Raw genomic sequence first — 23,082 nt, 5'->3', positions numbered from 1 at the left:
AACAGATCGCAGTTTGACACCAATCTCTGATTTGACAGCACGTTTCCAGCATTCACCGTTGTTCTTCCTGACTCTAAACACAGGTGTAAAGGAGCCTTCTGTTCCATGCCTAGGAGCTCTGACCCATGGGAGAGAGCGGCTGGGACACATTCCTTACAGGCCTGAAGATTAACCTGCACGGGGACATTGCTGTCAGTGAAGAGAGACGAGAAAGACCAAACTGCTGTTTGCCCCTCTCAGTGTGGCCCTGAAGGACTGTGTCCAGGCTGTAGTTCTGTTCCTGCTGTACGATCCTCCCCCCAGATTGTCCTTTCTGAGCTCCAGCCAGGTGATGCTAAACACTCAGGTGGGAACGACAAAAATCCACAACAATGTGTTTAAAGCTAAGCTGATTTATTTGACATATATCCAGAATATTAAACTCCAGCCCAGTTACAGGGGTTATTAACATCAGCAGAAACAAACCCCAACTGTCAGAATGAACATGATTCAGTGCTGGATGTAAATAACAGCAGAATCCAACCCCTGCAGTCACTTAGCAGTGTGAACTCGCTGGTGTCTCAGCAGGTTGGTTGACTGAGTGAATCCCTTCCCACACATGGAGCAGGTGAACGGCCTCTCCCCGGTGTGAACTCGCTGGTGTACAGTAAGGTGAGATGATCGCCTGAACCCAGTCCCGCAGTGAGAGCACCTGAACGGTTTCTCGTCAGTGTGAACACGTTGATGGCGCGTCAGTTCCCCGGAACTTTTATAGCACTTCCCGCAGTCCGGGCATTTAAAAGGTCTCTCGTCAGTGTGAACTCGCTGGTGTGTCAGCAGGTGGTATGAACACATGAACCCCTTCCCACACTCAGAGCAGGTGAACGGCCTCTCCCCAGTGTGAGTGCGCTGGTGTACAGTGAGGTGAGTTGATCTCCTGAACCCAGTCCCGCAGTGAGAGCACCTGAATGGTCTCTCGTCAGTGTGAACACACTGATGGTGTGTCAGTTCGCGGGACCTTTTATAGCACTTCCCGCAGTCCTGACATTCAAAAGGTCTGTCAGTGTGAACTCGCTGGTGCTGCAGCAGATTGCATGACTGAGCGAATCCCTTCCCACACACAGTACAGGTGTACAGCCTCTCCCCAGTGTGAGTGCGCTTGTGTCTCAACAGGTCAGAGGATCGGCTGAAGCCTCGTCCACACACAGAACACGTGTATGGTTTCTCTCCGCTCTGAACGGTGCTTTCTGCTTCCACATTAGAAGGTCCTGATGAATCTAGTGACTCTGTCAGATCTTGAAGTGATGTTTGGTTTGAGTTTTCCGTCTGCAAAGCCTCCTCTTCTAATACCCTGTAGAATTAATTTAAAACAGGAAAAAGGGAGGGTGAGAGATAATCCACAAAAACACAAAGGCAGGTTGTGAAATTGAGCTCAATGAATCTGGGAATTTGTGGGCCCGGCACTGGAAAAAAGTGACCATGAAAGCTGCCAGATTGTCGTTAAAAACCCAACTGGTTCACTAATGTCCTTCAGGGAAGGGAACCCGCCACCCGGTCTGGGCCTACACAAGACTCTGGCCTCTATGGGAGGAGAGAGAGTGAGGTGGGAGGGGGAGGGGTGAAGGAGAGCGACTTTATACATCTGTAACTCGACTAGAACTTTGACAGCACCTCCCAAACACGCAACCTCCACCACCTAGAAGAACAAGGAAAGCAGGTGCATGGGAACACCATCACCTCCCAGTTCCCCTCCAAGTCACACACTATCCTGACATGGGCATATATCGCCATTCCTACATCGTCACTGGGTGAAAATCCTGGAACTCCTCACCTAACAGCATTCTGAGAGTACCTTCACCACACGGACTGCAAAGGATCAAGAAGAAGGCCCAGCATCACCTTCTCAACGGGCATCGGGACTGGCAGTATCCGCTGGCCTTGCTAGTGACACCCACATCGAATGAATTAAAAAATCTGTATATAAAAAATGGATTGAAAGCCTCTACAGAAATACTTGTTCCTAAAACGATAATCTTTTACACTGTACGGACAGTGTCTGTTTAGCAACTTAATCTCCCCTAGAATCCACCTCCCTTCACAGTCCCACATTGGAAATTGTTGGGTCCCACTGGGCTGAGAAGTACTGGGGGTTAAACCCAGCAGCTTCTCCCCCCTCTCCACTCCAGCTCAAACTGATGCAACAAGAAAGCCCTACACAGGAGGCCAGGGACCGAGTTCCACATCCACCGCCCACCCTGATGCTAACCGGCTCTGAATTGCTCCCTCTGCTGTATAAATGCAAGTTGTTGTGTTTCTTGTCTGGGGGAGGCGCTGCACCCTGGGGTTAATGGTGCCGGGATCCTGGCCGCACGTCCGCCGGCTCTGACTCGGGGCCTAAGACTCACACTCGGTGTTGCTGAGGGATTCCAACCCTGGGACTGTACATGGGGATTCCAACCCTGGGACTGTACATGGGGATTCCAACCCTGGGACTGTACATGGGGATTCCAACCCTGGGACTGTACATGGGGATTCCAACCCTGGGACTGTACATGGGGATTCCAACCCTGGGACTGTACATGGGGATTCCAACCCTGGGACGGTACATGGGGATTCCAACCCTGGGACTGTACATCGGGATTCTAATCCTGGGACTGTACATGGGGATTCCAACCCTGGGTCTGTACATGGGGATTCCAACCCTGGGACTGTACATGGGGATTCCAACCCTGGGACTGTACATGGGGATTGCAACCCTGGGACTGTACATGGGGATTCCAACCCTGGGACTGTACATCGGGATTCTAATCCTGGGACTGTACATGGGGATTCCAACCCTGGGTTTGTACATGGGGATTCTAACCCTGGGACTGTACATGGGGATTTAAACCCTGGGACTGTACATGGGGATTCCAGCCAGAGTCAGAGTTATACAGCACAGAAAGAGGCCCTTCGGCCCATCGTGTCCACGCCGGCCATCAAGCCCTATCTATTCCAATCCCATTTCCAGCACTTGGTCCGTAGCCTTGTATGCTATGACATTTCAAGTGCTCATCTAAATGCTTCTTGAATATTGTGAGGGTTCCTGCCTCTACCACCCTTTCAGGCAGTGAGTTCCAGATTCCAACCACCCTCTGGGTGAAAAAGTTTTTCCTCAAATCCCCTCTAAAGCTCCTGCTCCTTACCTTGAAAGTATGCCGACTGGTTATTGACCCCTCTACTCAGGGGAAAAGTTCAATTCTATCTACCCTATCTATACCCCTCATAATTTTGTACACCTCAATCAGGTCACCCCTCAGCCTTCTCTGCTCCAAGGAAAACAACCCCAGCCTGTCCAGTCTTACTTCATAGCTGAAGCGCTCCAGCCCAGTTAACATCCTGATAAATCTCCTCTGCACCCTCTCCAATGTAATCACATCCTTCCTATAGTGTGGCGACAAGAACTGCACACAGTATTCCAGCTGTGGCCTAACTAGTGTTTTGTACAGCTCCATCATAACCTCCCTGCTCTTATATTCTATGCCTCGGCTAATGAAGGCAAGTATCCATATGCCTTTTTAACCACCTTATCTACCTGTCCTGCTGCCTTCAGGGATCTATGTACATGCATACCTAGGTCCCTCTGATCGTCTGTCCTTTCTAGGGTCCAACCATTCATTGTGTATTCCCTTGCATTGTTAGTCCTCCCAAAATGCATCATCTCACACTTTTCAGGGTTAAATTCCATTTGTCACTGTTCTGCCCATCTGACCAACCCATCTATATCGTCCTGTAGCCTGTGGCTTCCCTCCTCGCTGTTTACCGCTCCACCAATTTTCGTGTCATCTGCGAACTTACTGATCATACCTCCTACATTCATATCTAAATCATTAATGTACACTACAAACAGCAAAGGACCCAGCACCGATCCCTGCGGTACCCCACTGGACACAGGCTTCCAGTCACAAAAACAACCTTCGACCATCACCCTCTGCCTCCTGCCACTAAGCCAATTTTGGATCCAATGTGCCAAATTGCCCTGGATCCCATGGGCTCTTACCTTCATGACCAGTCACCCATGCGGGACTTTGTCAAAAGCATTACTGAAGTCCATGTAGACTACATCAACTGCACTACCCTCATCCACACACCTAGTCACCCCCTCGAAAAATTCAATCAAATTGGTTAAACATGATCTCCTCCTGACAAAGCCATGCTGACTATTCTTGATTAATCCTTGCCTCTCCAAGTGGAGACTAAGCCCTCAGAATTTTTTCCAATAATTTCCCTACCACTGATGTTAGGCTCACTGGCCTGTAATTCCCTGGTTTATCCCTACTACCCTTCTTGAATAATGGTACTACGTTAGCTGTCCTCCAGTCCTCTGGCACCTCCACTGTGGCCAGAGAGGTTCTAAAAATTTGTATCAGAGCCCCTGCAATCTCCATCCCAGCCTGGGATACATCTCGTCAGGGCCTACGATTTATCCACATTTAAGCCCGCTAAAACCGCTAGTACCTCCTCCCTCTCAATACTAATTTGTTCAAGTATGATTTTTATGCCAACATCGTCCTTCTCCATAGTGATCACAGATGCAAAATATTAACTTAAAACCTCACCTACATCTTCCGACTCTACACACAGATTGCCACTTTGGTCCCTAATGGGCCCTAGTCTTTCCCTGGTTATCTTCTTGCTCTTACTATACTTATAAAACACCTTGGGATTTTCCTTTATTTTGCCCACCAGTGTTTTTTCATGCCTCCTCTTCGCTCTCCTAATTTCTTTTTCAGGTACCCCCCTGCACTTTCTATACTCCTCTTGGGCTTCCACTGTTGTTAGTCCTTTGTATCTGCCAAAAGCCTCCCTTTTTTTCATAATCCATTCTTGTACATCTCTTGACATCCAGGGTTCCCTGGACTTGTTGGTCCCACCCTTGACCTTTACGGGAACATGTTGGCGCTGTACTCTCTCTATTTCCTTTCTGAATGATTCCTACTGCTCTGATGTGGATTTTCGTACAAGTAGCTGATCCCAGTCCACTTTGGCCAGAACCTGCCTTATCATATTAAAATCGGCCTTCCCCCAATTTAGAACCTTTACTTCTGGTCCATCTTTGTCCTTTTCCATGACTACCTTAAATCTCACCGAATTATGGTCACTGTCACCAAAATGCTCTCCTACTGACACTTCTACCACTTGCCCGGCTAAATTCCCTAGAATTAGGTCCAGTACCGCCCCCTCTCTTGTAGGACTTTCTACATGCTGGCTCAAAAAGCTCTTCTGGATGCACTTTAAGAATTCTGCACCCTCTGAGCCTTTCACACTCTGACTATCCCAGTTAATTTTGGGGAAGTTGAAATCCCCTACTATTATTACTACAATTCTCTGAGATTTGCCTACATATCTGTTCCTCTATCTCCCTCTGACTGTTTGGGGGCCTACAGTACACTCCCAGCAAAGTGCTTGCCCTCTTTTTGTTCTTAAGTTCTACCTATATGGCCTCATTAGAGGAACCTGCTAAGATATCATCCCTCCTTACAGCAGTAATTGACTCCTTGATTAATATGGCAACACCCCCTCCTCTTTTATACCCACCTCTGTCTCGCCTGAAGATCTATACCCCGGAATATTGAGCTGCCAGTCCTGCTCCTCCCTCAACCATGTCTCTGTGATAGCAACAATATCATACTCGCATGTGTTCATCAACACCTTCAATTCATCTGCCTTACTCGCAAGACTCCTTGCATTAAAATAAATGCCATCCAGCCTTGCCACACTCCCTTGTGCCATTACATATTTGCTCTGCCTTCCAGGCTGACTTGTTTTTTTCTTCTATATTTGGCTGTGCATCACCCCCTACTATAGCTCCACTCCGTATCCCATCCCCCTGCCAAGATTGTACATGGGGTTTCCAACCCTGAGACTGTACATGGGGATTCTAGCCCTCGGACTGTACATGGGGAATCCAACCCTGGGATTGTACATGGAGATTCCAACCCTGGGACTGTATGTGGAGATTCCAACCCTGGGACTCTACACGGGAATTCCAACCCTGGGATTGTACGTGGGGATTCCAACCCTGGGACTGTATGTGGGGATACCAACCCTCGGACTGTACATGAGGATTCTAACCCTGGGACTGTACATGGGGATTCTAACCCTGGCACTGTACATGGGGATTCTAACCCTGGGACTGTACATGGGGATTCTAACCCTGGCACTGTACATGGGGATACCAACCCTGGGACTGTACGTGGGGATTCCAACCCTGGGACTGTATATGGGGATTCCAACCCTGGGACTGTACATGGGGATTCTAACCCTGGCACTGTACATGGGGATTCTAACCCTGGGACTGTACATGGGGATTCCAACCCTGGGGCTGTACATGGGGATTCCAAACCTGGGACTGTACATGGGGATTCCAACCCTGGGACTGTACATGGGGATTCCAACCCTGGGACTGTACATGGGGATTTCAACACTGGGACTGTACATGGGGATTCTAACCCTGGGACTGTACACGGGGATTCTGTTGAGTCTGTGTTTTCAAATGCAGTTATGCTGAATAACAGGACACAGACTACAGAAGTAAGTAAACAGGTCTTTAGTGATTGAGGGTCAGGGCTGAACTGAGATACACTTTGCTCCGCAGGGTTTATATACCGGTGTGGTCACCACCGGTACTACAATGTACAGGAGCCATTAAAAAGTAGTCCATCACCTTAAGGTATCCTCTTAAGGTAGTACAGGTTACATACACTACAATTCCTCCCCTTTTAGCTTAAAACATTACATGGATAACATATATACAATTTACACACAAGAACTGTTCAAAGATTCAGTCTCTGAGGAGGCCTCCTGATCTGGCCCGGATAACGCCTTTCAGGGGTCTCTGGTTCTCCTTGCTGGGGTGGCTCATCCACTTGATCTCCTATGGATTTAACATCATCCAATACGTTCGAGTCGGAGGTAGATGCTACAGGCTCAATAAGTTCTTCAACTCGTGTCTCTGCCGTAGACATGGGGTCGACCCTTGTTCTTGATTCCGCAAGTTGGTCAGCATGACGTCGTATTACGTTCTCTCCAACGTCTACCGTGTACATCAAGGGTCCTTGTCGTGCACGAATTGTCCCAGGTTGCCATTTATCATCCCTATAGTCCCTGGCCAACACTGGTTGTCCTATTTCAAAACTACGAGTGGCCTTTTTATTTACATGCTGGAATTGCTTGTTTTCGACTTCCCGTCGCACATTGGGTTTTAACAAATCCAACCGGGACCGCAACCTTCTGTTATAGAACATTATGGCAGGGCTTTGATTTGTCACTGCGTGCGTGGCGTTTCGATACGCCATTAGGAAATTGTCCACCTTGTGTTGTAGTGGAATATGATCTTCACTCATGGCCTTTATCGCCTTTTTGAACGTTTGTACAAATCTCTCGGCCAACCCATTTGTAGCCGGATGATATGGGGCAGATGTATAGTGTTTCACCCCATTCTTTTTCATGAATTTCTGGAATTCTTCTGACACGAACTGTGGTCCGTTGTCTGAACATATTTGCTCCGGCAACCCATTCCTTGCAAATATGGTTCTTAGAACTGCGATCGTCTTCTCGGAGGTAGTGGTCGACATCTTAATCACTTCTGGCCATTTAGAATGTGCGTCTACTGCTATCAAAAACATGGAATCCATGAATGGACCTGCAAAGTCGATATGTACATGTTGCCATGGGGCTGAAGGCCATTCCCACGGATGCAGCGGTGCAATTGGAGGTGCATTTTGAACTTTTTGGCACCCTGAGCAGCTTTTAGTCAGATCCTCTATTTGTTTGTCGATACCTGGCCACCACACATAAGCCCTAGCAAGGCTTTTCATCTTGACTCCCCCCAGATGACCTTCGTGCAATTCTTTCAGAACTCTCTCTTAATTTAGGAGGAATAATCACCCTTGTTCCATACATCAATGTTCCTTGACATACGGACAGCTGTTCTCGTCTGGCTGAGAATGCTGGTAACAGTGGTTCGCCATGTGCTGGCCATCCCTTCACTGTCAAGTCGTAGACCCGAGACAGTGTCGGGTCATTTCGGGTCTCTCTCTCAATACCCGCATTGGTGACTGGTAAGCATTCGATTATGGTCGAGTGAAGTATCTCGACAGGGTCAACTGCTGGTGCCTCTTCCGCTGTAGGTAGTGGCAGGCGCGACAGCCCATCAGCATTACCATGTTGCTTTGTACCTTTGAATTCAATATCATATTGATGTGCCCCTAGGAAAAGGGACCATCTCTGAAGCCTCTGCGCCGTCATTACCGGAACACCCTTCTTAGGGTTAAAAATGGAAACCAACGGCTGGTGATCTGTCAGCAGCGTAAACTTTTGGCCTTGCAGGTAATGGTTAAATTTCTTAACTCCCCACACGAGGCTGAGAGCCTCCTTATCTATCTGAGCATAGTTGCGCTCAGCGGAGGTCAATGATCTGGATGCGAAAGCGACTGGCCTTTCCGAGCCATCTGGAAACTTATGTGAGAGCACTGCCCCGATACCATATGGAGAAGCATCACAAGCTAAGCGAATAGGCAGCGTTAAAGTGAGCCAACACTTCCTTAGAGGTGATCAGTGCCTTGCTCTTTTGAAAAGCCCGCTTACAATCATCGCTCCACTTCCATGGTATTCCCATTTGCAAAAGCGTGTTTAGCGGGTGTAACACCGTGGATAAATTTGGAAGAAACTTGTGGTAATAGTTAACCAACCCGAGGAACGACCTCAACTGGGATACATTTTCCAGTGCAGGAGCATTGACAACCACTTCGATCTTGTCAGGTGACTTATGGAGCCCCTCCTGGTCAATGACATGGCCGCAGTACGAGATTCGCTTTTGAAAGAACTCGCATTTCTGGCGATTAACTCTGAGCCCATATTCTTTCAATCTGATGAGCACCTGCTCCAAATTCGTGAGGTGATCCTTATCGTTATCTCCTGTAATCAGGATGTCATCCAGGTAGCATTGTGTGCCTGGGATTCCCTGCAATAATTGCTCCATGGCCCTTTGCCAAATCGCTGGAGCCGATGCCACTCCAAAAACCAGTCTATTATACCGATATTCACGTGTGTTGATCGTGAGACACTGACGTGACGCTTAATCAACTTCCATCTGTAGGTACGCCTGCGCCAGGTCTATCTTGGTGAAGTGTTTCCCGCCAGACAGCGAAGCGAAGATATCTTCAATCCATGGAAGCGGATATTGCACCGTATGAAGAACCGGATTAACAGTGATCTTGAAATCACCACAGATGCGAACCTTCCCAGGTTCCCCCGGCTTGCTGCTCAACGAACGCTTCATGACAGGAACAATGGGTATAGCCCATTCGCTCCAGTCCACCTTGGACAGTACCCCTGAACGTTCTAGCCCTTCCAGCTCTGCTTCCACGTTGGGTTTGCATGTTCTTCAACCTTGATGGTTGCCGTAATTCCTTTCAGTGTTCCAAGTCCCTGTTGGAACACCTCCTTAGCATTGTCTAAGATTTTGGACAGTCGTTTAGGTTTGACGTCGTCCTCCTTACAGGCATCTACAGTCAGTGCTTGTATGGAATGCCAGTCCACATTTATTCTCCGGATCCATTCCCGTCCCAGTAGTGGCGGACCTCTATCTGGTAACACATACAAGTCCATTTTCTGACTTTCTTTACCATTGTAGACCACATTTACTTTGATCTTTCCTTTGGGGTATACTATTTGCCCCGTGTATGTTTTCAATACAATCTCTGTATCCCTCAGGGGAATGTGCGAGAATAACCTTTTGTAATCTTGCTTATTCATGACCGTTAATGCCGACCCAGTGTCCAATTCCATCTTCACTTGGACTCCTGCTATCCGAAGCATGACCCAGATAGTTTGGTGGTCTGCTGTGTTACCCACATTATGTATTTTCAGACTACCCAGTTCCTTACTGCTGGAGTCTGAATCCGTCTTCTGTTCATCCGAACTGTTCTCTGTCACCTTGTGTACTTTTTTGTACTTCTCCTGCGGTGACGTTTTGCTGCTGGTCTTCTTTCCTGACCGGCATACTCTCGCTATGTGACCAAGTTTGCCACATTGCCTGCATTCTTTGTCTTTGAACCAGCACTGGTTCTGGTCATGCGTTGTCCTTCCGCAACGATAGCACTTTACTGCGCCCAATGCCATTTCATTGGTGCTGAATTCCAATGGCCTTTGCTGTATCTCTGCAGCGCCCCATGCGGCTGCCTCGTGGGATGCTGCAATGCTGAAAGCTTTGTCCAGCGTAAGATCCTTTTCCTCTAGCAGTCGCTTCTGGGTTCCTTCCCTTAGGAGCCCACACACAAACTTATCTCTCAGTGCGTCTGCTAGTCCTGTTCCGAACTGGCAGTACTTTGATAACTTGCGCAGTTCTGTTAGGAATTCAGCGTTGCTTTCTCCTTTAAGTTGAATTATTTTGTAGAATTTAAATCGTTCCGCTATCAGCAGCGGCGTGGGGTTTAAATGCTCTTGCAGGATAGTAACAATGTCCGCGAAACTCTTCCCTACTGGTTTGTCTGGGGTTACAAGGTTCCTTAATAACCCGTACGTCTTCGCACCCATCGAGTTTAATAGGGTTAGTGCTTTCTTATCATCCGGTACCTCATTCGTTGTACAGTAAACTTCGATGCGTTCCACATAAGTGGCCCAATCTTCCACATCGTTATCAAAAGCAGTGATGTTACCCGTTTTTGGCATCCTTGCTGAGTTTCTCCTTCCCCTTCGGATATTATTTTCTAATTTTTTTTTCTTATTTCAGATGGCGGCTTTTCCCGCGCTTGTCTTCTTCCCCCGCCGACTCAAAATGGCGATTCCCGCGCTGTTGCCGTCCACGCCTCCCAGCGGTCCTTTATTTTCCCCTGCGCTGCTGCTCTTGTTCCCCGCCGCTCCCGCGGTCCTTGTGGCCATAAACGCTTTTCTGGCTGCTGCGCGTCTCTGCCCGATTGCAGTCCGGCCCGACACCGGCTGCGGTCGTGTTCTCCGCCCTTTTAGTCGTTTTCCCTCCCCTTCTCCCACTGACAACTCGGCCGACTTCCCCCCCCCCCGTGCCGCTCGATCGGGCTTACCCGCCGCTGTCGTAGAAGGGATGCTCACTGATGCTTGACTTCGTGGCCAGCAAACCAACCCGGGTTCACGATGGCCTCCCGTGCGATGCAGGATGTTGAGGGCGGATGCACTTTTTCGACGCCCGTTTCTGAGGACGAAGCTTCCTTTGATGCTAAACTGCCGCTAGGTAAGATCAGACTCGTCGCCACTGTTGAGTCTGTGTTTTCAAATGCAGTTATACTAAATAACAGGACACAGACTACAGAAGTAAGTAAACAGGTCTTTAGTGATTGAGGGTCAGGGCTGAACTGAGATACACTTTGCTCCGCAGGGTTTATATACCGGTGTGGTCACCACCGGTACTACAATGTACAGGAGATATCAAAAAGTAGTCCATCACCTTAAGGTATCCTCTTAAGGTAGTACAGGTTACATACACTACAGATTCTAACCCTGGGACTGTACATAGGGATTCCAACCCTGGGACTGTACATGGGGATTCTAACCCTGGGACTGTACATGGGGATTCCAACCCTGGGACTGTACATGGGGATTCCAACCCTGGGACTGTACATGGGGATTCTAACCCTGGGACTGTACATGGGGATTCCAACCCTGGGACTGTACATGGGGATTCTAACCCTGGGACTGTACATGGGGATTCTAACCCTGGGACTGTACATGGGGATTCTAATCCTGGGACTGTACATGGGGATTCTAAACCTGGGACTATATATGGGGATTTCAACCCTTGGACTGTACCTGGGGATTCCAACCCTGGGACTATACATGGGGATTCTAACCCTGGGACTGTACATGGGGATTCCAACCCTGGGGCTGAACATGGGGATTCCAACCCTGGGACTGTACATGGGGATTCCAACCCTGAGACTGTACATGGGGATTCAAACCCTGGGACTGTACATGGGGATTCAAACCCTGGGACTGTATATGGGGATTCCAACCCTGGGACTGTACATGGGGATTACAACACTGGGACTGTACATGGGGATTTCAACCCTGGGACTGTACATGGGGATTCTAACCCTGGGACTGTACATGGGGATTCTAACCCTGGGACTGTACATGGGGATACCAACCCTGGGACTGTACATGGGGATTCTAACCCTGGGACTATACATGGCGATTCTAAACCTGGGACTATATATGGGGATTCCAACCCTGGGACTGTACATGGGGATTCCAACCCTGGGACTGTACATGGGGAGTCCAACTATGGGACTGTACATGGGGATTCCAACTATGGGGCTGTACATGGGGATTCTAACCCTGGGACTGTACATGGGGATTCTAACCCTGGGACTGTACATGGGGATTTCAAACCTGGGACTGTACATGGGGATTCCAACTATGGGACTGTACATGGGGATTCTAACCCTGGGACTGTACATAGGGATTCCAACCCTGGGACTGTACATGGGGATTCTAACCCTGGGACTGTACATGGGGATTCCAACCCTGGGACTGTACATGGGGATTCTAACCCTGGGACTGTACATGGGGATTCTAACCCTGGGACTGTACATGGGGATTCTAATCCTGGGACTGTACATGGGGATTCTAAACCTGGGACTATATATGGGGATTTCAACCCTTGGACTGTACCTGGGGATTCCAACCCTGGGACTATACAGGGGGATTCTAACCCTGGGACTGTACATGGGGATTTTAACCCTGGGACTGTACATGGGGATTCCAACCCTGGGACTGTACATGGGGATTCCAACCCTGAGACTGTACATGGGGATTCAAACCCTGGGACTGTACATGGGGATTCAAACCCTGGGACTGTATATGGGGATTCCAACCCTGGGACTGTACATGGGGATTACAACACTGGGACTGTACATGGAGATTTCAACCCTGGGACTGTACATGGGGATTCTAACCCTGGGACTGTACATGGGGATTCTAACCCTGGGACTGTACATGGGGATTCCAACCATGGGACTGTACATGGGGAGTCCAACTATGGGACTGTACATGGGGATTCCAACTATGGGGCTGTACATGGGGATTCTAACCCTGGGACTGTACATGGGGATTCTAACCCTGGGACTGTACATGGGGATTTCAAACCTGGGACTGCACATGGGGATTCCAACTATGGGACTGTACATGGAGATTCCAACCCTGAGACTGTACATGGGGATTCTAACCCTGGGACTGTACATGGGGATTCTAACCCTGGGACTGTACATGACGATTCTAACCCTGGGACTGTACATGGGGATTCTAACCCTGGGACTGTACATGGGGATTCTAACCCTGGGACTGTGCATGGGGATTTCAACCCTGGGACTGTACATGGGGATTCCAACCCTGAGACTGTACATGTGGATTCTAACCCTGGGACTGTACATGGGGATTCTAACCCTGGGACTGTACATGGCGATTCTAACCCTGGGACTGTACATGACGATTCTAACCCTGGGACTGTACATGGGGATTCTAACCCTGGGACTGTACATGGGGATTCTAACCCTGGGACTGTACATGGGGATTCTAACCCTGGGACTGTACATGGCGATTCTAACCCTGGGACTGTACATGACGATTCTAACCCTGGGACTGTACATGGGGATTCTAACCCTGGGACTGTACATGGGGATTCTAACCCTGGGACTGTACATGACGATTCTAACCCTGGGACTGTACATGACGATTCTAACCCTGGGACTGTACATGGGGATTCCAACCCTGAGACTGTACATGGGGGGCCCAGCTGTGGGGCTCTCCAATTACAATTGTGTGGGATGTTAACCATATGTTCTCCTTTTAGCAGCGCGCTCAGGAGAGATGGTGAGAAATCTTAAGTGTGGGGAGTCTGAAAAAAAATAACTGAGTCAAATTATTACACTCCCGGGCAGTGGGACCCAGTTGGGAAAGACACTGAAGCTCCGCCCACTCTTTGTTGCTGACCAAAATGGTTGCGCATCCGCTTTGCTACTCACTGAATGAAGATGCCGGCCCTTCGCCTTGGCCTGCGATCGGGAGAAGCCCTGACGCTGCAAACGCGGAACATTCCAGTTTATTAATCAGGGTTTGCGGCCTACACCAGTTGTTTATGAAGCCTCGCCGCCCACCCGCCGGTCCATTACTCTGCTCCGTCCGCCTGCTTCTTTGCGATAATCCGGAACTGGTCTGCTTCCTGACGATTCAAACATTTCACGCAGTGCGCATGCTCCAAAGCCGGGTTCCGCGCCTGCGCACTGGGCTCCTGTAGTGTGGGAGCGGCAAATTCTCCCCCGCGGGGAATGCTGAGTAAAAGCCCCGTTGTTGAAAGTGAATAGTACAGGATTTACTAGGGTTGCATTGAGCACTGAACCATGTTCATTCTGGCAGTTAGAGTTTGTTTCTGCTGATCTTAACAACCCCTATAACTGGGATGGAGATTAATATTCTGTATTAAAAATGAATAAATTAGCTTTGTTTCAAACATACAGCGTGTCGAATATTTGATTTCTCCATGATAAGAGGAGATTAGAGTCATAGATTGATACGGCACAGAAGGAGGCCATTCGGTCCATCAAGCCAATGCCGACTCTCTGTAGAGCAATCCAGCCAGTCCCATTTCCCCGCTCTGTCGCTGTAGCCCTGCAAGTTAATTTCCCTCAAGCGCCTATCTAGTCTCCCATTGAAAACATAGAAACATAGAAGATAGGGGCAGGAGTAGGTCATTCGGCCCCTCGAGCCTGCACCGCCATTCAATGAGATCATGGCTGATCATCCAAACTCAGTACCCTGTCCTTGCCTTCTCCCCATATCCCTTGATCCCTTTAGCCTTAAGAAATATATCCAACTCATTCTTGAATATATTTAATGAATTGGCCTCAACTGCCTTCTGTGGTAGAGAATTCTGGGTGAAGAAATTCCTCCTCATCTCTGTCCTAAATGGCTCACCCCCTATCTTTAGATTGTGACCCCTGGTTCTGGACGCCCCCGCCATCGGGAACATCCTTCCTGCATCTAGTCTGTCTAGTCCTGTTAGAATTTTATAAGTTTCAATGAGATCCCCTCTCATTCTACTAAACTCCAGCGGGTATCATCCCAATCAACCCAATCTCTCCTCATACGTCATTCCTGATTTCCCAGGTATCAGTCTGCTAAATCTTTGCTGCACTCCCTCCATGGCAAGAACATCCTTCCTCAGATAAGGCGACCAAAACTGCACACAATACTGGCGGTGTGGTCTCACCAAGGCCCTGTACAACTGCAGCAAGACATCCTTGTTCCTGTACTCGAACCCTCTCACTACGAAGGCCAACATACCATTTGCCTTCTTAACTGCCTGCTGCACCTGCATGCTTACCTTCAGCGACTGGTGCACAAGGACACCCAGGTCTCGTTCCACTTCCCCTTCTCCCAATTTATTGCCCTTCAGGTAATAATCCACCTTCCTGTTTTTGCCACCAAAGTGGATAACCTCGCATTTATCCACATTATACTGCATCTGCCATGCATCTGCCCAATCACCCAACCTGTCCAAATCACACTGGAGCTTCTTGGCATCCTCCTCACAGCACACATGCCCACACAGCTTTGTGTCGTCTGCAAACTTGGAGATATTACATCGAGTTCCCTCGTCTAGATCATTGATATATATTCTGAATAGCTGGGGTCCTAGGACCGATCCCTGCGGTACCCCACTAGTCACTGCCTGCCACTCGGAAAAAGACCCGTTTATTCCAACTCTTTGCTTCCTGTCTGACGACCAGTTCCCTACCCAAATCAGTACCTTGCCCCCAATCCCATGTGCCTTAACTTTACATACTAATCTCTTATGCGGGACCTTATCGAAAGCCTTCTCAAAGTCCAAATACACCACATCCACTGCTTCTCCCTTATCCTACTAATTACATCCTCAAAAAATTCCAGTAGATTAGTCAAGCACGATTTACCTTTTGTAAATCCATGTTGACTTTGTCCGATCCTGTCACTGTTTTCCAAGTGCTCTGCTATTACATCTTTTATAATGGACTCTAGCATTTTCCCCACTACCGATGTCAGGCTTACCGGTCTATAATTCTCCGTTTTCACTCCACCACCTTTTTTGAACAGTGGGGTAACATTAGCTACCCTCCAATCCATGGGAACTGTTCCAGAATCTATAGAATTTTGGAAGATGACCAGTAATGCATCTACTATTTCTAGGGCCACTTCCTTAAGTACCCTAGGATGTAGATTATCAGGCCCTGGGGATTTATCGGCCTTCAATCCCGTCAATTTCCCTAACAACATTTCCCTACAAATACTGATTTCATTCAGTTCCTCCCTCTCATTAGACCCTATGTTCCCCCACATCTCTGGGAGGTTATTTGTGTCCTCCTTTGTGAAGACAGAACCAAAGTATGTATTTAATTGGTCTGCCATTTCTTTGTTCCCCATTATAAATTCCCCTGATTCTGACTGCAACGGACCTACGCTTGACTTCACCAATCTTTTTCTCTTCACACATCTATAAAAGCTTTTACAGTCAGTTTTTATGTTCCCTGAAAGCTTACTCTCATACTCTATTTTCCCCCTCTTAATTAATCCTTTTGTTCTCCTTTGCTGAATCTTAAACTGCTCCCAATCCTTAGGTTTACTGCTTTTTCTGGCCAATTTATATGTCCTCTCCTTGGATCTTATGCTATCCCTAATTTCCTTTGTTAGCCACGGTTGAGTCACCTTTTTTGTTTTATTTTTATGCCAAACAGGGATGAACAAATTCTGTAGTTCATCCATGCGATCATTGAATGTTTGCCACTGCCTATCCACCGTCAACCCTTTGAGCAACATCCCCCAATCAATCCTACCCAACTCGCGCCTCATATCATCATAGTTTCCTTTATTTAAATTCAGGACCCTAGTCTCTGATTCAACTACTTCACTCTCCATCTTAATGAAGAATTCTATCATTCTATGATCGCTCCGCCCCAAGGGGCCTCACACAACAAGATTGCTAATGAATCCTTTCTCATTACATAATACCCAGTCTAAGATGGCCTGATCACTAGTTGGTTCCTCGACATATTGGTCCAGGAAACCATCCCGTATACACTCCAGGAATTCCTCCTCCACAGTATTGTTACTAATTTGGTTAGCCCAATCTATATGTAGATTAAAGTCACCCATGATAACTGCTGTGCCCTTATTGCATGCATCTCTAATTTCCTATTTAATGCCATCCCCAACCTCCGCATTACTGTTTGGGGTCTGTATACCACTCCCATTAACGTTTTCTGCCCCTTGGTATTTCTCAGTTCTACCCATACAGATTCCACATCATCAGAGCTAATATCCTTCCTTACAATTGTGTTAATCCCCTCTTTAACCAGCAATGCTGCCTCACCTCCTTTTCCTTTTTGCCTGTCTTTCCTGAATATTGAATACCCCTGGATGTTGAGTTCCCAGCCTTGGTCACCCTGGAGCCATGTTTCCGTAATCCCAATCATATCATATCTGCTTACCTCTATTTGCGCAACTAATTCATCCACCTTATTATGAATGCTCCTTACATTAAGACACAAAGCCTTCAGGCTTGTTTTTTTAACACTCTTAGACCTTTTAGAATTATTATTTACTGTGGCCATATTTGATTTAAACCCTTGATTTCTCTGTCTGTCACCTTTGCTTTTCTCCTTCCTGTCTTTTGCTTCTATCCTTGTTTCCCTTTCCTCTGTCTCCCTGCTCAGGTTCCCAACCCCCTGCCATTTTAGTTTAAACCCTCCCCCAGAGCACTAGCAAACATATCGGTCCCAGTCCTGCCCAGGTGCAAACCGTCCAGTTTGTACTGGTCCCACCTCCCCCAGAACCGGTTCCAATGTCCTAGGAATTTGAATCCCTCCCCCTTGCACCATTCCTCTAGCCACGTATTTATCTGAAATATCCTTCTATTTCTACTCTGACTAGCACGTGGCACTGGTAGCAATCCTGAGATTACTACCTTTGAGGTCCTATTTTTTAATTTACCTCCTAACTCCCTATATTCAGCTTTTAGGACCTCATCCAGTTTTTTACCTATATCGTTGGTACCTATGCACCACGACAGCTGGCTGTTCACCCTCTCCCTCCAGAATGCCCTGCAGTCGCTCCGAGACATCCTTGGCCCTTGCACATTGAGGGTTAGATTTTGTCAGCCCCGAGGAGGCGGGTATGGAGGCGGGACTGCCGGTAAAGTTGCAGAATTTGGGGGCGGGTGGAAAACCCGCCCCTGAACCCACCTCCATGCCCTCTTGACAGGAGGCAGGAAGCCGTCCTGCCCTGGGTCTTGCCTCCTTGAGGCGGGAAAGGGATTAAAGCCTATTCAGTGCCTGTTAACAGGTAGTTAACAGGCAGAAAATAGGATTATCCCCATTTTTCCTTCTGATGTTCAGGCTTCCCAACCTCGGAGAACTCCATCAGGGTGTAAGAGGCGAGTAGGAGGTCTGCAGGAGTCAGAGGGGTCTGAAAGTGCAATGTAGAGGTGAGTGATACGTATGTAAGGTGAGTGTGAAGTGTTAGAAAATGTTCACTTACCTTTGTTTCTGCCTACAGCCTTCAGCCATCGTGGAGCGATAGTCCCAACATCTCCATTGTAGATATCACAGACTGGCTGTTGGATCCTCTGAAACAACAGCCAGGTGATTTCTGCAAAGTTGAAAGGTTTGATGAGTCCTGAACGCAGAATGTCAGTGTTTGACAGCTTGACAGGCGACATCTGGTCAGGCGACTTGCCAATCTAAGCATACCCAGCCTTTCTAGTACATCCTGTCTATCAATTTTCACCCCTTCCATTGCTTCGACCTTTTTCACTTCTACCGATTTTTTGTCAGCATCCAGCTCCTTAGTAAACACCGATACAAAGTATTCATTGAGTATTCTAGCCTTGCCCTGCGCCTCTAAGCATATATCGCCTTCTTTGTCCCTAATAGGCCCCACCCACTTACTGTTTACATGCTGGTAGAAGATTTTTGGGTTCCCTTTTATGTTAACTGCCATTCTACTCTCATATTCTCTCTTTGCCAATCTTATTTTTGTAGTGTATGTACCTTTAAGAGCCCCTGTGTACTGTAATACCGGTAGTGACCACTCGGGTATATAAGCCTGTACAGCGTCTTGTATCTTTTAGTTCACCTCCAGACTTTGTTCAGTAAACACCTGTTAAACCAACTCCTGCATTCCGTGTCTCCATTAACACACGGATACAACAGTGGCAACGAATTGGAAACGGACTTACCTGCAATTCCTCAAGGAGATCGATTCCTCGGACGAAGGTCGAAGAAAAAAAAACAAACTGTGGTTTCACCAGCTAGCCAGGCTGGTGGCAGGTACTGCACTAATCCTTCCTGGGCGGCGGGCTGGGGCTCGATCGGGTGGCTCTGCAGCGGGGCCGAGCAGCGAGTTGGAAGGCGGAGGCAAACAGAGACGGAGGGTGGAGCACTCGGGAGACAGCCGGCGCTGCAAAGCAGGTCGGCGTTCGGACCAAGCAGAGGGAGGGAAAAGTCCCGGAGAGTCCGGCGGGAACGAGTCTCCAACTATTAAAAATATCTGTGTAAATAAAAACCGCGGAGAACAGCGTTGTCAGCAGCAGCAGCGGCGGGAAAGCGCGGGAGGCGCCATTTTTTCTCGGCAGGGAAGAAAGGAAAGCGCGGGAGGCGCCATTTTTGATTTTCAGGATGCCTAAGACTGGCAATATTACTGCTTTCGATAGTAATATAGAGGATTGGGCCACATATGTGGAAAGAGTGGAGGTATATTGCACAGTGAATGAAGAAGAGGATGATAAAAAGGCATTGGTACTTCTAAATCTGATGGGCGCAAGGACATACGGGCTGTTACGAAACTTAATCACTCCAGCCAAACCGATGGACAAGAATTTTAAGGAGATTGTTGATACCCTACAGGAGCACTTAAACCCAACACCGCTGCTGATAGCGGAACGATTCAAATTCTTCAGGAGGAATCAGCACAAGAATGAAAGTAACGCTGATTACCTCACCGAATTAAGAAAGCTGTCAAAGCACTGCCAATTCAGGGCAGGACTGGCAGATTCTCTACGAGACAAATTCGTCTGCGGTCTCCTAAGTGAAGGAACACAGAAAAGGCTACTTTCTGAGAAAGATTTGACACTGGACAAGGCTTTCAGTGTGGCTGTATCATACGAAGCAGCAGCAAGAGGAGCTGCAGAGATACAGCAAAAGCCACAGGACTTCGGCACCCATGAAATGACACGGGGTTTTGAGAGATGTTATCGCTGCGGCAGATCCACCCATCACCAGAGGGACTGCTGGTTCAAAGACAAAGCATGCAGGCAATGCGGAAAGATGGGACACATTGCACGTGTATGCCGATCTGGAAACAAAAAAATCCATTGACAGAAAAAAAATCAATAAGGAAAAGTACAGAAAGGTACAAATGATGACGGACAGTAGCTCCGAAGACCAGAAGAGTGATAGCGACTCCGGAAACAAGAGACTAAGCTGTCTCAAATTACATAATGTAATTGCCAAAGAAGATTACCAGACCATTTGGGTTACCCTCACGATAGCGGGGTCCCCAGTTAAAATGGAGCTCGATACAGGATCAGCTCTGACCATCATAAGTCGACGGGATTACAAGCGGCTATTTCCGCATATACCTTTGAAAGACACATCCATTATCTTGAAGACATATACGGGGCAGAAAGTATACCCCAGAGGGAAAATAAGGGTGCCTGTTGTATACAACGGCAAGGAAATACAGAAGTTGTATTTATACGTTCTGCAAGATGGTGGTCCACCGCTGTTGGGATGTGAATGGATCAGGAAGATACATTTAGACTGGCACTCCATTCAGGCACTGACGGTGACCAGTAAGAAAAAAAATGATGATGACGTCATACCTGAACGATTAAAAGACATCTTGGCCAACGCCAAAGAAGTGTTTCAACAGGAACTAGGAACCTTGAAAGGCGTCACCGCCTCAATAAAAGTGGAAGATGCGGCAATTCCCAAGTTTTTTAAGGCAAGGCCGGTGCCATACGCAATTCGTCCAGCAGTCGAGGCAGAGCTGGAGAATTTGGAAAAGGCAGGCGTGTTATCCAAGGTAGATTGGAGCGAGTGGGCAACACCCATCGTCCTGGTCATGAAGAAAACGTTGAATAATGATAAATCTGAAGAAGAGAGAAAAATTCGCATCTGTGGGGACTTCAAGGTGACTGTAAACCCGGTCCTTCACACGGTACCGTATCCTCTTCCGAGGATAGAAGATATTTTCGCCTCACTATCCGGAGGGAAACGTTTCACCAAAATTGACTTGGCACAGGCATATCTACAGATGGAGGTTGAGGAGGCCTCTAAAAAGTATCTCACGATAAACACACAAAAAGGCCTGTACCAGTACAATCGACTGGTTTTTGGAGTAGCATCAGCTCCAGCTATCTGGCAAAGAGCTATGGAGCAAGTCCTGCAAGGGATTCCGGGGACTCAATGCTACCTTGACGACATCCTTGTAACAGGAGAAAACGACAACGAGCACCTTGCCAATTTGGAGCAGGTGCTCACTAGGCTGAGAGAACGGGGCCTACGAGCAAATCGCCCCAAGTGCGAATTTTTCCAGAAACAAATATCATATTGTGGCCATATAATTAACGAAGAAGGGTTGCATAAGTCACCTGAAAAAATTGAAGTGGTCATAAAAGCCCCAGCACCTGAAAATGTCTCACAATTAAGGTCGTTCCTGGGATTGATAAATTACTATCATAAATTTTTACCGAACTTGTCAACTGTTCTGCACCCTCTTAACGCACTGCTACAAACGGGAGTAATTTGGAAATGGAGCGAAGACTGTAAACGTGCCTTCCATAAATGCAAAGGCTTGATCACGTCCAAGGAAGTGTTGGCTCATTACAACCCATCACTGCCAGTCAGACTGGCGTGCGATGCAGCCCCTTATGGCGTAGGAGCGGTATTATCGCATAGATTCCCTGATGGCTCGGAATGGCCGATAGCTTTTGCGTCACGCTCATTGAACTCAGCTGACTGTAACTTTGCCCAGGTCGACGGGGAAGCACTCAGCCTGGTGTGGGGAGTGAAGAAATTCAACCATTACCTACACGGACAAAAATTTACCTTGTTGACTGACCATCAACCCCTCGTCTCCATATTCAACCCTAAAAAGGGCATTCCCATTATGACAGCGCAAAGGCTACAGAGGTGGTCCCTTTTCCTAGGGGCACACCAATATGACATAGAATACAAAGGATCAAAACAGCATGGGAATGCTGACGGTTTATCGCACCTACCGTTGCCAACGGTAGAAGAGGCACCTACAGTGGACCCAGTGGAGATGTTCCACTCAACCATAGTGGAATGTCTACCAGTAACAAATTCTACCATTGAAAAGGAAACGAGAAATGACCCGACTCTCTCACGAGTCTACGATTTAACGGTGAAGGGATGGCCAGCACATGGCGAACCACTGTTGCCAGCATTCTCGCAAAGAAGAGAACAGCTGTCAGTGTGCCGAGGAACCTTGATGTGTGGATCCAGAGTGGTGGTTCCACCCAAACTCCAGGATAAAGTGCTAAAGGAGCTTCATGAGGGGCATCTGGGTGGAGTGAAAATGAAGAACCTAGCCAGAGCGTTTGTGTGGTGGCCAGGTATCGATGGAGACATCGAAGAAATGACCAAGAGCTGTCTAGGATGCCAGAAGGTCCAAAACGCCCCACCACAAGCCCCTCTACATCCATGGGAGCGGCCCTCATCTCCATGGCAAAGGTACATATCGACTTTGCTGGTCCATTTATGGACTCAATGTTCTTAATCGTGGTGGATGCACACTCCAAGTGGCCGGAGGTAATAAAGATGTCCTCCACCACCACGGAAAAAACCATCACAGTATTAAGGACCATATTTGCCAGGAATGGGCTGCCTGAACAGATCTGTTCTGATAATGGACCGCAATTTGTGTCCGAAGAATTCAGGAAGTTCTTAAAAAACAATGGGGTTAAGCACTACACGTCCGCCCCATACCATCCCGCCACCAATGGATTAGCTGAAAGGTTTGTCCAGACCTTCA

The 23,082-nt window shown here is 48.0% G+C and overlaps 1 protein-coding gene across 1 annotated transcript in view; it reads right to left on the bottom strand.

The window, feature by feature from the left end:
• Positions 1 to 354: 354 nt before the first annotated feature.
• The window catches only part of LOC147119832 (uncharacterized), a 430,344-nt gene continuing 407,616 nt past the window's right edge, over positions 355 to 23,082 (bottom strand). Inside the window, exons 4-5 of the mRNA XM_085985279.1 lie at positions 1,118 to 1,210; positions 355 to 1,036 (exon numbers count right to left, since the gene is read on the bottom strand). Coding sequence (XP_085841405.1) covers positions 532 to 1,036; positions 1,118 to 1,210 — 598 coding nt within the window. The 3' untranslated portion in view covers positions 355 to 531. The remainder of the gene's footprint in view (positions 1,037 to 1,117; positions 1,211 to 23,082) is intronic.

This window comes from Somniosus microcephalus, chromosome 4 (assembly GCF_052327205.1).
Source record: "Somniosus microcephalus isolate GS21.2 chromosome 4, FLI_Smic_1.0, whole genome shotgun sequence".
NCBI classification, from domain to species: Eukaryota; Metazoa; Chordata; class Chondrichthyes; order Squaliformes; family Somniosidae; genus Somniosus; species Somniosus microcephalus.
The sequence above is the reverse complement of the archived record's forward strand: the minus strand, read 5'-3'. Positions and strand labels throughout refer to the sequence as shown.